Source organism: Motacilla alba, chromosome 4, assembly GCF_015832195.1.
Source record: "Motacilla alba alba isolate MOTALB_02 chromosome 4, Motacilla_alba_V1.0_pri, whole genome shotgun sequence".
NCBI lineage: Eukaryota > Metazoa > Chordata > Aves > Passeriformes > Motacillidae > Motacilla > Motacilla alba.
The window spans coordinates 3,933,392-3,947,901 of NC_052019.1; the positions used below are offsets into that span (position 1 = coordinate 3,933,392).

Consider the following 14,510-nt stretch of genomic DNA (forward strand, 5'->3'; position numbering starts at 1 on the left):
AGATAGAAAGAATGACAGATTAGGCAGAAAATATCACTACCCTGTGGATCCTGACAGCATCTCACTGATCCTCTTCTTCAGGTCTTCTCAGTGGTGAGGGTCCCACAAAACACAGAGTTCAATGGGTTAATGTATGGTTGGGCCAGCTGGCAATGCCTGGTGCCTCCCCTGGGGGACAAGTTTGGAGCTCTCTGTTGCAGCAGACTCTGGGTCTGTGGCATCACTTTGCATCACATGCATGTCTCTGCTGCAGAGCCTCAGCAATGAGTCTGGGGGTGTTTTGGGGCTCTTTGATGGTTTTCTGATGGTTTATGGCCCCTCCCCTGCTGCCCCTCATGTGAGTGTCCCATGGATGTGGCCACCTCAGGGTGGGTGAGTTTTATAACTGAGCCAGTTTAGGTAAGGCAGGGTGGTGTGGTATTCACATTCTCTGAACAGAGAAAAACAGAATTCTCTCTCCAAGGATTTTTCCTGGGGAAGGCAGTGAGAAGTTCAGAGAAGGGAAAACAATTCCTATCTCTACTTGCTGCTCCTGTTGTTTGGCACATGTGGAATGTGTTATGGAGATTGTTTACCAAGAGTGATTTGTTAATTGGATTCTCCTGATGGTTGTTTGGATTGATTGGCCAATTGGGTCAAAGCTGAGTTGTGACTGTCTGGTAAGGGTCATGGATTTTTCTTTAGTAGTATCTCTTTAGTAAAGTTTTAATATAGTATTAAAACTATATAGTATTATAGTTTTAATATAGTATTAGTCTAATGTAGTACAGCTTAATAAAGCATTTTTTCAGCCTTCTGAACCATGGAGTCAGAGCACATTATTCCCTACATTGGGGTCACCCTGCACCCAATAAGGTGGGTGTTCACTCCCTCTTTCACACACCCAAAATCTCTCCTCCCTCCATCAAACTGAGCTGATTCTTCTCCCCCAGCCTTGTTTAGCTCTCCTTAAACCTCTCTTTAGACCTGGACAATACTACCACCTTTACCTTTGCTCAAGTTCCCATCAGGTGGCTTAACTCACAGCCCAGTTCTCCTCAAGCAGCACATTTGAACAAGGCTTCAGTGCTCACAGCTTCTTTATACAATTTTGCCGTACTGGCCAAGTCCTTTTTAAACAGTGTTTAAGACCATTAACCATTTCAGTCTCTCACACCAAGCCTGACAGAATTCAGGAAGCATTGGGATAATGCTCTCAGGAACAAGTTTTGACTCTTGGGGATGTCCTGTGCAGGACCAGGAGCTGGACTTTGATGGTCCTTGTGAGCACCTTCCAATTCAGGATATTTCATTCTATTATTAACTCCATTTCTATTATATTCTGTCATTATGGGATTTTTCTTCTCCTTGGGAGAAGACCTCAGGAAAAATGACTGTGGGGTCCTCAGCCCCAGCTGTTTGGGTGTATTAATGCTCTTCTCCTCTGCCAGACCTGTCAGGCTTAGCCACCATCACCTCTGGGGCAGCCACTGGGGTGAAATCCAAAGTGCTGCAACATTTTGTGTCCTCTGTAAAACCAGATTTGATGTAGAATCCCATCATCTTTTGAAACATCCTATCTCCAAAGGGTGTCATGGGATCCAGCGTTTCCACTGAGTGCCTGCTGCTCTTCAGATTGAATTTGAAGTGTTAGATTTTACTGTAAATCACCAAACAACTGAAGACCTGTAGTGAGAGAGGGTCTCTGATTGAGGCACTCAGGTGCTGCTTGCAGCTGAGTCACTCAGGCTGCAGTGGTGCCAAAACAAATGTACAGAATAGCATGGAGTTGGACTTAAAAGCACCTTGGTAAAGTCTGGGGTTTTTTTCCTCCTTGTCTTTTAGAATTAGAGGGAATTTTCATTGTAAAAAATAGGGGAGTATCTTTTCATCTCTTCAGCCTTTGCTCTCATTACAAGGTTAGCTTGACTTGGTGTTCACAGTGCTGAAATTCTTGTAATTGCATCTTACAATTTTTAAGTGCATAACAAAGTAGGGTTTCTATCTTCATCAAGTACATTTGATTTGGTGAAAAATGAAACAAATAGCATTTATAAATCTGCATATATATGCCGTTTTATTACTTATGCTTGTAGAATTCACATTTTCATACTGCAGTCACAAAAGATTAAAAAAAATGACATAGATGGAAGATATTTGGTTCACAGCAAGCTCTTCAACCAAACAGCCAGAGAGATATTAAATATATATATATATATATATATATATATATATATATATATATATTCCAATGCCTGGAAGTTGAAAGTCACCACATTCATATTAGAAATAAAACATGTATCTAAAAAGAGGAAAGCATATATTTATTGTGTGATTTATCTGGAACTGAGAAAATTCTTCTTCACTGGAAGACTTCCTCTGAGTTAGATGAATGTTGTGTGTAGTAGAGATCCTGTACTTGAAAAAAAATCTTGGGAACTCCTATGGCTTGTGCTACAAAACAGATTAAAAATTATGAAAATGGTCCATTTTCCTGCTGAAATCAATCAGTGCATAAAATCTATTAGCTTTGAATATTACTCTAGCTGCTTCTGCCACTGGTGGCTGTCAGCTCTGTTTGAAAGCTGTCTCCAACCTCAGGTCTGTGATTCCTACATTTGTGTAACCATAAATCCAGGTGTCTGCAAGACAGAATCAGTCTTTTTGTCTTCCAGCTCAGAGAAATGAAGTCTCTGCCTCTGTTGTCTTGGAAACAAGGTTTTAAATATCAAGGTCCTGTTAGTTGTGCACAAAAATTAGAGTCATTCTGGTGTATTTAGAAGGCCTTGCTAAGGGTAGTCCTTTAAGTCAAATTCAATATAACATTTTTTTGTACCTTTGTGTCTTAAAAAAAGGGAGACCCTATTTTATGGGCTGCATCTCCAGGGGATCAGCTGAAACAAAGCAAAGGTGCAATGGTGAAAATCATGAAAATGTTTGAAATGGCAGCAAACAGATAAAAGCTAACCCCACTTCTTCACCCTAATGCAAAATGCAGCTGTTTGGGGAAGAAAATGAGAGTGTAAAATTCACCACACTTGAAAACATGAAAAGAGTGAATCTGAAAGATCACTTTGAATTAGATCTCACTTGTACAGAGGGGAAATGGGAAGATGTCTTGCGCTTGTAGTATATTGCTAATAGTTGCATTACTTGCCCTTTTGGTTTGCACTACATTTTCTCCAAGTTCAACATTTATACCCATTAAATTTCAGTCTTTTAAAGGGCACAGATTTCAAGATCATGAATGTCAGCAACAGCAACACATTTTTTTTTCTGGATATTTCTTTAAGAATAAGTCCTTGCATAGAATTTTCAGAATATTTTTTCTTTTTAAGAGGCAGCCTCATGTTCTTACCAGTTACCATGTTGAGATGTAATATTTTGAATATTACATCTTCAAGTTTGACTATGAAAACCTTGGAAAGGACTGCACATTATGTTTTATAATCTTATTTATAAAAATGGAGACAGAAGAAACTAAGAGGAGTATATTTGGGCTGTGAAAGGGTACTGGCTTTACAATGACCAGTGAAACTGGCTTGTTGAGTGGACTTGGAGAATGGGGAAGAGCCAGCAGGTTTATTGAAGCTCTCCACCCTGTTCTTGTTCTAAACAGAAAAGCCTAGGCAGATGAAAAGCTGAGCCTTGTGACAGAAAACATTCTTTGCTCAGGGAGTTGTAGGATTCTCTTCGTACCTTGCTTGTTTATGACAGATTTTAAGGTCTCATCCTGCCCTCAGGCAGCTGAGCAGAGGAAACAAAGAGATTAGAGATGATTGGAAAACAAGACCATTGGATGGGTACCAATCCTTCCACTTTACCTGTGACAGTAGAGAGAAGGTAAATTCATTTTTCATCAGAACTTCTTCTCCTGCCTGTCCTGTTAGACACACTCTGTGAATGCCTCTTCAGAGGTGCAGACTGAGTTTCATTACCACACTGTCACACTTGGTTATTTCCTCCTGCAGCTCAGCACCAAAGCCCATATTTAATTCATACTCTCCAAGTCACACGAAGATGGCTGTGTTTTACTCTCCCCATCCTGTGCACTTCACTGTGCAGCTACAAACAGGGATGTGCACTTGGTGTTGGAAGCCAGGCTGGAACAGAAATATCACCAGAAGACTCCTCTGCCTTACGTTAGAGGGTTTGGAGCCGTTCCTGGTGACTGAGCATCCCCCAGACAGAGCTGTAATGACAACTGGCAGTGATTAGCACCTCTGCTAGGAAACTTGACGTTGCCTCCAAGCACCGAATGCCAGCCTGGATGATTTCTTCTGTGGTGCTTTGGCCTTCCAGGCTGTCACTGAGGGTGATGGGTGATGGGTCCAGGAAGGTGAGGATTTCTCTGCAGTTACTGTGGTTTTCTTTTCCTGTTATCTTTGTCATGATTGGCACCCACAGAACTAACTCAGGCTGTTGTACCAGGTGCTATTCAACTGTAAAATGGAATATAATCTTTTTTCTAAAGATTCCACTTTTTTACACCATCTATATTAAATATCATACTAAATACTAATTTTAATAAGACTGTCTGTATATAAATAAAGACATTTTTTTCTCAGAACTTTTTGCTAGAGGAACAGATCCATAAATTTTTTTTTTCTCCCTCCTTCCAACATTTTAAATAATCAGAAGCCTGAAAATATGTAACTTGATTTAATCAATCTTCCAAGAAACCTTCCCATGATTTGTAGCATCACATTGGAGATGTCATGGTCTCAGGTGGGGGATGACTTAAATTCCAAAGCTCTGTATATGAAAAGGACTATGTGAACTAACAGGATTGCACAGATTACAAATTTGATGTTTGTTTCAAAACCACTTGACATAATTTACAATTTCTTTCAATGGGAAATCTTTTATTTGCTTGGATAAATTTTTCCTCCAGGATGTTAGTTGCTTTTTCCCAGGTATTTACTTTCTCTTTTGAAGATAACATGTAGTTTCCAGTAACATAATACTGTTGGTGTCCATTTATATATGAAATAACATTATTTTAAAATACTGCATTCCAGTTGTTAGTGTTTCCAAAGGATATTTGTTCCTGGAACCGCATTCATCATATTTACAGAGTTAAGAAAAATTGCAGCAAGAAAAGTTGTGGCAAGGTAATGACAAATGCCATTTATAAAGAAAACTAAGGTTGAAACAATTTAATTTTAAAGACAATTCAATTTCAGTTCCTGACTGCTGGGGCAGACAAATTCATTTCAGAGAAGAACACAACAGCGTTTCCTGGGCTGGTAGTCAATGAAATAAGAGCTCGCTGTGCACAGGACTTGGTCTGTGTCCTTTTTAAGCCTGTCATCTCTTCTCTGTGGCTTTTGTGTGTCTCTCTCCAGACCCCTGAGGAGCTCGAGGATGACTCAGACTTCGAGCAGGAGGATTATGATGTGCGCAGCCGAACGAGTGTCCAGACTGAGGATGACCAGCTCATTGCTGGCCAGAGTGCAAGGGTGAGTACAAACCCCACATGCCTCCAGTGAGTGTCCAGTAGTGACCAATAAAATCTCTGCCTCAGAAAGCAAAGGTGATTTCCAGTCCTCAGGGTCGTTTAAGAAAGGATGGGACCAGGCTGATGGAGCTGTTGAAGGTATTTTTCATGTCAAACCTATTTAAGTAGCATTTATTGAATGGTCTTGAGGCTTTTGTGGTGCCTAGTATCAGCTGCTTGCTCCAGCTAGTGCTGTAAGAGGAGGCTTTGCAGGTTTGGAATGTGCTGAAACTGTGGGAGTAGTCAGCAAATAAAAAAAATTTTAAAAAATCCTATCAGCGCACCATGTGCTGTACCCAGAGAAATCTTACATTAGTCATGTTTCCCAGTGTGCAAACCTGTCAAGAAGATCTGTTTAAGCTAGTGAGTAGTCCCTGTAATTTAATTGTAATTGAAGACATTTGCTACTGAGTCAATGTAATTTTACCAGGGTAATTACATCATGATAAACTCCAGTCACTGTGATTTGCGACCTCAGCTTGTGCATGGGGATTGCAAATTAAGCTGATGAGTGCTTCGGGGGTCACAGGTGCTGGGGAAGTGAAGTCTGTTAGCACTCAGGATTATGCCACCCTCTGATGAATGTTTACTTTTTACTGAATAGGCTTCTCAGCTCAGATTATTAAAAAAAACCAAAACAGAATATAATTTTATGCATCATGAAAATATATTTGACTGGAAAGAAAGGTTTTTTTTAAAGAAAAGCATTTTAATATTTTCCAGGAGAAAACCAGCAGGAAACTGGGAATTATCTGAATGATTTTCATGGCTGTTTCACACAAGTCTGATTTGTTCTGTTGTGCTAGAAGTGAAACAATGGACGAAATAAGAAGCATCCTTCTCACACACTCAAACACGAGCAAAAATTGGTAACAGGAATGGGGATTTCTTACCTTGGAGTCTGGAGGAGGATTTGTAGGGCTGAGAACCTAAAGACCAGCAGGCAAAGATGCTGTGAAAGCTCAGAGGACCAGGACAGAGTTTTCAGCTGCTGTAGGTTGGGGCTTAACACAAAGATTTTACACTCTGAAAAGAAACAGTGGAGTAACAAAAATCTGAAAGAAGCTTACTCAGAGGTGTGGGAGAAATGCAAGGCTTGGATCCAGTGAAATGGGCAGATATTTCTTTTTGTCTTAAAATTATTTCACTGAGTATTGAAAATAGATGGTAAATTAACCATATGATCAGAAAAATGGGAGTTTTATCATGACATCCCTAACGCAAAAAAGTACCTGGATTCCTTACTGTGAGACTGGTGACAAAACTGTTTTGGATGTAGATGACTATCTTCTGTGATTTTTATATTTTAAAGAGCATAAACTCCTGTTTGAGATATTCAAAGTATTGACTACTAAAGCAAATCTCTGATATAACAGAAATGAGATACAGTACAGATGATTTTGTCGGATTTCACAGCCTTTCTCATCTTTTTGGTTACATTTAGGACTGGGTAGCATTTCACCCTTTCTTGATCTGAAACCCAAGTAAAAACTGCAGCAATTTTTCTTACTAAGAATCGAGTTCACCTGGAGATTTAGGATTCTTAAATTCTACTACTTTTATTGTGGTTATTACTACTGCTGCACTTAAATCCCTCTGCTTTGATCAGCTACACACTGTATAAACATAATATATCATAAAGACAGTTCCTGAATAACATAGATTGCAATGTGGCACAGGAAGCAGCAAATCATAAAAAGCTAAAAGGGAAACAATGCTAAGCAGAAGCTGCCCAGTCCCCACTCTGAGCAGAATAGAATCTTGTCTGAACCTTTTCTGAGGAAAAGATGCAAAATACTTTTATTCGTGCCATGTAATGGATTTGTTTAATATGCTTACTCCATAAGGCTGGTAGTACTTTAGTAGAAAGGCTTGTGTTGGTCTTCGGTAGAAATAAAAGTGGAATTTACAGGCTACATTTGCTGTAGGTTATGGCTGCTTTGAAAGCACATCAGCAGCTGGAACAGAATTATTAAAGCACTGTTTACCAGTTTAAAGAGTGTTCAGGTGAAGCAGCCACTTGGAGAAACCACAGGCAAGTCATACAGATAAACTTCCCAAATTTCACTACTCCTATCATACTCACTTAATTTCAGTTAATTCCTCAGTTCTGTTGTTTTATGTGCATTTTATATATTTATTTATTAGCTTGACTTACACTGCATTTCTCTGTGCAAAGACTATTATCCTAACATTTGAAACTGCTGAGTTACATTGATAAGGCCTAATTAAAACTCATCTTGAATTTTAATTTGATTAACTTGCAAATTTCTCATTTTCTGATCTACTGTTTATAACCCTTTTTCATTTCAGTTTGGGAAAAGGTCAATTACGAATTTTTAAAAGCCAAGAGCATTTTAAGAATATGTAGAAAAAGACTTCAGCTGATTGAAAGTGACATAAACAAGAAAAAAATGTAATGACACTTAAATATGTGTCGCACCCCATTAAGTGCATAATGTGGTCTTCAGAACCCCTAGAGCCAAATAATAGCTTAATTTGGAAATCATTATTCAAAGTGTCCATTTGATCTTCAAAAGTAATTATTATAATTTTTTTAGGGATTTTTTGGAGGGGAGCAGGAACCTTGAGCTTTGTTCATGCTGAGTCAGATCAGTACCAACCTGTCCAGTACCTTTTTGCATCTCTTCCAAGAGAAAATTGGAACACTAAATATCATTAAAAGATACACTTGTTACAATTCACTTCGAATGTATTGTCTTGTGTGTCATAGCTTATTTCAGTGTTGTGTTAATCTGAAATCCTCTGTTTCTGACAGAGGATGACACATGGGGAGACACAGCAATTCAGTCTGCCTTTTCCCATAAATGTCACTCGTTTTATTCTTCGTCAAAATTGAGATTTAATCCTCCTTTGTCAACTGGTGAATAATCACGACATCATAAATATAAATTTTATCATCTTGAAAGTGCAAGAAGAGGCATAAACATGCTGTGAATGTGCTTTTACCTGTCCTGACAGAAATCAAATGCCTACAGGATTTTGCTTGGTATCTTCAACTCCCATAAAAAGTAACTCAAGCTGTTGGGACCACTGGAAAGATCCAGCTTGTTGCTTCCTTTTTATTCACGCCCAACTCCTGTTCTTTCTCCAGGCTATCATGGCCCAGCTGCCCCAGGAGGAGAAGGCAAAGATTGCTGAGCAGGTGGAGATATTCCACCAAGAAAAGAGCAAGCTGGATGCAGAGGTGGCCAAGTGGGATGACAGTGGCAATGACATCATTGTGCTGGCCAAGCAGATGTGCATGATTATGATGGAAATGACAGATTTCACCAGGTAAGGACAAAACAACCCCAGCTGAGGAGCTCAGATGGGCCACATCTTCCCTTTTCTGCTTGATTTGTCCCCTTTTGAGATGATTTGCTGTGGTTTTGAGGATGCAAAGCCAAGGAACGCTCATCATATACACTGCCCTGGGTATTTGTCCAAGGGGGATTAATCACATGAAGTTTTTGTGCTATTTGCAAGTCTCTTTTATTTGAAAATCCTTTTGTAAAGTTAGTCTGTGACCTTACAGACACTCCAGTGACATTTCCTTTAGTACCCGTCTAAATGCATGTGCCTCTCTGAACTTTCAGCATTTCAGCATAATTTGTGTCAATCAAAAATAATGGCAAAACTATTTATACCATTTGAACACTGAGCTTCCTTCCAAAAAAAATCCCAAATGAAATTAAACTGTTTTGATCCAATGCTTCGTGGGAGTCTGTCAGTAATGATTTTTTTATTTTGCTTTCATTTCTTTTCTCTATCGATGTCTTATTCTTCTCTAATTGCAGAGGCCATTCATTAATGATACAATGTAAACAGAATTATTGTCTTTTACTATGGTCATATTGTTAATCACACCAGGGAGAAAGATTTACAAGATTGTTTAAATTCCAGATCACTGTAGTAAATTAAGTTTTGTTCAGTGTTTTTTTTTTAATGAGTTCAAAAGTTTAAATGGTATTTATCAAAATATGATTACACAAACCAGGATGAAAATCTTCCTGGATTTTTTTTTTCATGAATAAAATGAGACATAAATTTATTCGCCTCTTTGTGTTGCCCCATCCCTGAAGTGTTCAAGGCCAGTTGGTTGGGGCTTGCAGCAACCTGGGATAGTGGCAAGGGGTGGAAATGCATGGAGAGGATATTTTACTCAATTCTGTGTTACTTTTGTATTTGTATTGTCTTGGTGTCTCTGATCCTTCTGTCAACAAAAAAATAGAGTGAAATCTGCCCCAACAGTGTCATTGTATCATGGAAGGAAGAAATTATGTTCTAAAGAAACAGCCCAGAGTATGCACAGTTTCTGCAACCTTTTGGACAACCTTTGATATATTGACCATGAAATTGGAAGTTTTATAATTGTATTTTCTAGCATCAAAAGAACAAAACTAATTTGAAAATGAGATAAAGACTACTGACACATTTGAAGTAAATAAAAAAAAAATCAAAGTGCACCTCTATCTGCATCAGATTCAATAACAAGTTGTTTAATATATTCCATTAAAAAAGAAACAAGCCTTTCACACCTTTTTGGTTGGCTGTAACCTCAGCAGTGTTAGAATAGAATAATTTTTCAAATGCATGGAGTTTGTGACAGTCGGAGCTGCTCATGTAATTAATGTAGAAGCACATGAGGTCACCAAGAAGTATTTTTGCTGCAGTTTAAGTTCACCAGAAGTGGTATACTTGTATTTCATCTGTTTAAAGTGGTAATGAAAGTTAGAAAAAAAAAGCCTTCTCTTTAATTAAAAAAAAAAAAGTTTGATCGTACTGTCGTTTTCCACATAAAACAAATGGAAAATTAACTCGCTTCCAGTTGTGACTTTCTCAGGAGCAGCAGCAATTTTATTGGTACAAGCAGCATTAAAGTTTTGAGTCTGATGAAAACGCACAGAAGTCTGTAGAGACCGTCTGTCTTAATACATTTTGGTAGCTTTAATGACTAAAATCAGAATTTTGTGCATAATCTTAAAAGGCTTAAAGCTAATTATACATATTTTAAGTGTAACATTCAAGTATGTAACATAATGATTATGCTTCGCCTCTCTTTATTTTCCAACAAAAAATCTTCTAAAAAAATCTTTTCTAAAATGTGACATTCTTGCCTTAGACATCATGGGCTGAACATTTAGCACTGGCTTGGGAATCACATCATTTTGAAATAGTTGTGTATTCCAGGAACAACATTGGCTTAATGAGCACTTAAAAATGCATATACTATTAAGTACAGCTCATGTGCTTGAAGGCACTATTGGACTAAATTGCCAGTGAGGCATTTTGTAAGGGAGAGGAAATACAGCAGAAAGATTTCTTAATCAAGCTGTACTATAAAGTACTTAAAAGGCAAAATTGTAATAAATTAAGAAGACATTTGTGTTACTATTTTAAAAACGAGCACTAAACAGGGTCACTAAAAGTGTTGGCTTTCCTATTTATTGAGATTGTGGGTAATTGTCTTGTGTTTCACAGAGGGAAAGGCCCCCTGAAGAACACATCCGATGTCATTAACGCAGCCAAGAAGATTGCAGAGGCAGGATCCAGGATGGACAAACTGGCACGGGCAGTAGCTGATCAGGTAGCCCCAAAATGAGCTGAAACACAATGTAACCTCGATGGATGAGTTGCCTTTTGCAGGAAAAGTCTGTCTGACCAGAAAATTACCTGTTGAGAGTCTGGATCCTGATCTTCCCATTGGTTCTTCTAGACCCGTCAGCATTTTGCAAATCAGGAAATTCATTAATGAGATTCTCTGAAATTCAGGAATGCCTGGCTGATTCCCCAGCCTCACTTCTGGGCCTGTTAGAATTAGACAGAGACTCCTTCAGGTTGGAAGAGACCTGTGAGATCATCACAGCCAAAATGGCTTTGCTGTTAAAACAGCAGTAGGGATTTGGATGCTCTGTTGCCCTTGCCAAGTGCTTTGGAATGCTTAGATTCTTTTCAGCTCATTCTTCCAGCAGTTTTCCCTTGATTTGGAACTTTACTCCTTCAAGGTTCTCTGACTCCCTATTTTCTGGTTTGCCTCAGTGTATTGTGCATTTTGTGGGGTCTGTGTCCTCACTTCCTTTGCCAAATTCATGTCACAGCTGGACAGATGACCTTGGTGTATACATATTTTCATATTTATCTATTCATCTGGAGAGCAAGAGGAAGCATTGTCTTTAAAGTCAAGAGCCAAATTTCAAATCCAGGTCCTACATAGCTAATTTTAGATTCAGACAAATTAAACTACACTATTTTTCCCTTTGTAAATTTCCTATAGTTTTTTTCATTTCATTGACATCAAGAGAAAATTTGCTGGAAGTGGGAACTGGTAACTTCCTTGCCTCTAGTCTTTCTCTTCAAAATAAGAATGTAATTTTCTTCTTCAAGTAAGAGTGTGATAGTGTGTAACACACCTTGCCATGTAATTTGGGCAAAAAAGAGTGGCAAAAAACCCCAAAGCTTCCATTTTCCTGTGGCCTCAGAAATGTTTGGTTTAGATCTTCTTCAGCAGCAGCATTTTTCCTGCAGTTAACCCATTCTAGTGCTTCAAACGTAGCATCTGTTCATTTTAACATAAGAAAGAAGAAATCCATCTGTCAGCTGATGAAATTCCTGGTCTTCAGTGTTTGAAGAGGTGGAATATTTTAAAGAAAGAAACAGGAGACTTATCATGCTAGGGTGCCTTGACTTGAGTCATATTTTAAATTTCAGAGGACTGTAACCCTAATAATAAGCAGTGAAATTATTTTGAGAATGAAGTATTTGTTTTAATGCTTGCACTTTAATGATATTTCACAGAACTCTGGGGAACCTCAAGCAATATAATTTTTTTTTGTGGACAGCTGCATTTTTAAGTATTGTTCCAATGAAAGAGCCCTTACTTTTTTTCACTCCAAGGTATTTATATTTAAAGCCTTGACAACTCTTCAGAAGTATTGCTTTAAATTCATTCCTTTCAGTTCAGAGACTTCAAGAACTGAGTAAATATTTTTATAATAAATTGGCATCAGTAGGGAGAAGAGGTCTTTTAGGGATTAATGCCTGAAAGGTGTGGCAACTGTTTGAGGAAGAGATGCTCTACAGCGGCCACAGTAAAGCTCCAGCTTTGTTTATTATTAGTTTTAAAGGGCAAGAAAAAAGCCAAGTGACTCCATTTGGGGTTACAGACAATAATATATCCAACTACTTCACCATGAGCATTAGCTGCTGGGGCCAGAGCAATGATCTCAAGGTTGGAGCTATGATGTTGTTGACTCATATGCATTTAATTCCATCAGGTTTTTATTTTAAATGCTCTGAAAACATATTTTAATTGAGCATAAACTCTGTAAGGTGATAAAAAGGCATATTTGGAATCTTTGTTCCCCAAGCTATGCAGCAACATTGTCAGTCAGACTTGGCTGGGTAGCCCCAAAGAGTATTTATTGGAGACATGCTGTTAGCAGTGGGCCCTTTTAGCTCTGTTTCATCAGAGTGAATTACTGAGGTCTGCTCTCCCGAGGCAAGACTTGGAATATTAACTGCAAGGCTGTTGTTTGTTATGCTGTTGATATTGTGAGGGATGATGCAGTTTCTATTAAGAGTCCCAGAGACTATGAATAAATTGTACTGGGGCTGGGGCCCTTTCTAGTTCTATTGATTGTGAAACCCTCACAGCATCCAGCACATTCGACCCAATCTAATCCTCTGAATGTCTGCACAAATGCCAGGGGAGCTGCCAGGCAGACAGGAGTTGGCAATGGGATGGGGGTAACAACTCAGAACTGGGTTTATCTGGACATTAACTGGTCCATACTGGATGTTAACTTGGACGTTCAGCAGGCAACCTGGAGTTTCAAGTTAAACCTGATTTTGGGTGTTCAGTACAAAAATTCCATAAATTAATGCTGAGCAGAATTTAAAATTATTATTTTTATAATGCTGATAAAGAGCTTTCTCATTTTTCAGAAAGGTAGAGTGCATCTTTAGGTTGCAATTCATAAATCTTGATTTAAATGAAAGGTAGAATTTGAGTTTCCACATTTTATCTATGTAAAGACAAAGTGGAACAGATCCACCTAATACACACACACTGCCACTATCTGATTACCTGTCTCTAATCTCATGAACTCAGCTCCATCTAATCAGGATTTGTGTTGTCTGCAGTGCCCAGACTCAGCCTGCAAGCAGGACCTGCTGGCCTACCTGCAGCGCATTGCCCTGTACTGCCACCAGCTCAATATCTGCAGCAAAGTCAAGGCAGAAGTTCAGAACCTGGGAGGAGAACTCATTGTATCAGGGGTAAGCTGGGATTTGTGTTTAGCCATTTGTTTCCCATGTAGCACTTGAAAGGGAGAATATTTGATTGCAATAATGTTCAAAACAAAAATCCACTGAATCATAAGCAAGTTTTGGTTTGTTTTGTTTGTTTTTGTTTTTGTTTTTGTTTTTTTTTTAATTCTATCACCATTATTCCAGGCCTTACAGTAACTTCTGTAGAGCAATTTGATTTTCCAATTACCCTTTGTTTATACTAACCTTGTAGAATCTTCATTCTTCCAAAAGAAAAGTAATTTCATAGCCTAGAAAGTCATTGCCAAGCTGTGAATATTATAATTATTTGGAGCTTTTGTATATTTGCTCATTATAAATCTTCTTTCCTTTGTTAGTACTGGTAATTTCCTTCCTCTGTGCAGAAGCCAACTCTCTATGAAGTGCATATTGTTAAGATGGTGATGACTAATGGGATTCATTCACTCAGGTTCCAATGCACACTAGGTTTAGCAAAAGACTCTGGAAGGCCAGCAAAATACTTTAAATTTTGATGCATATGCTGTTTTCAAGTGCTATTGCAAGCACAGTGATTATATACTCTAATACCACCCAGTTATTTCAGTTATTTTCAATGAACACTACAAACTTCTTACATACAACCTTCTGCAGAAATAAAGACAGGCAGCAGTAATATTGTAAGCAGTGAGTTTTTACATTTTTAAAATATTTTTTTCCTTCTCCTGTGTTGGCCTTTGAGCCTCTGGGAGTATGCTAAAAC

General features: G+C 38.4%; 1 protein-coding gene across 5 annotated transcripts in view; it reads left to right on the plus strand.

The window, feature by feature from the left end:
- Positions 1-14,510, plus strand: part of CTNNA2 (catenin alpha 2) — a 464,788-nt gene that overhangs the window by 421,737 nt on the left and 28,541 nt on the right. For all 5 annotated transcript variants that reach the window (XM_038135460.1, XM_038135463.1, XM_038135459.1 and 2 more), the window contains 4 exons: positions 5,328-5,441; positions 8,595-8,776; positions 10,964-11,069; positions 13,625-13,759. In XM_038135460.1, coding sequence (XP_037991388.1) covers positions 5,328-5,441; positions 8,595-8,776; positions 10,964-11,069; positions 13,625-13,759 — 537 coding nt within the window. The remainder of the gene's footprint in view (positions 1-5,327; positions 5,442-8,594; positions 8,777-10,963; positions 11,070-13,624; positions 13,760-14,510) is intronic.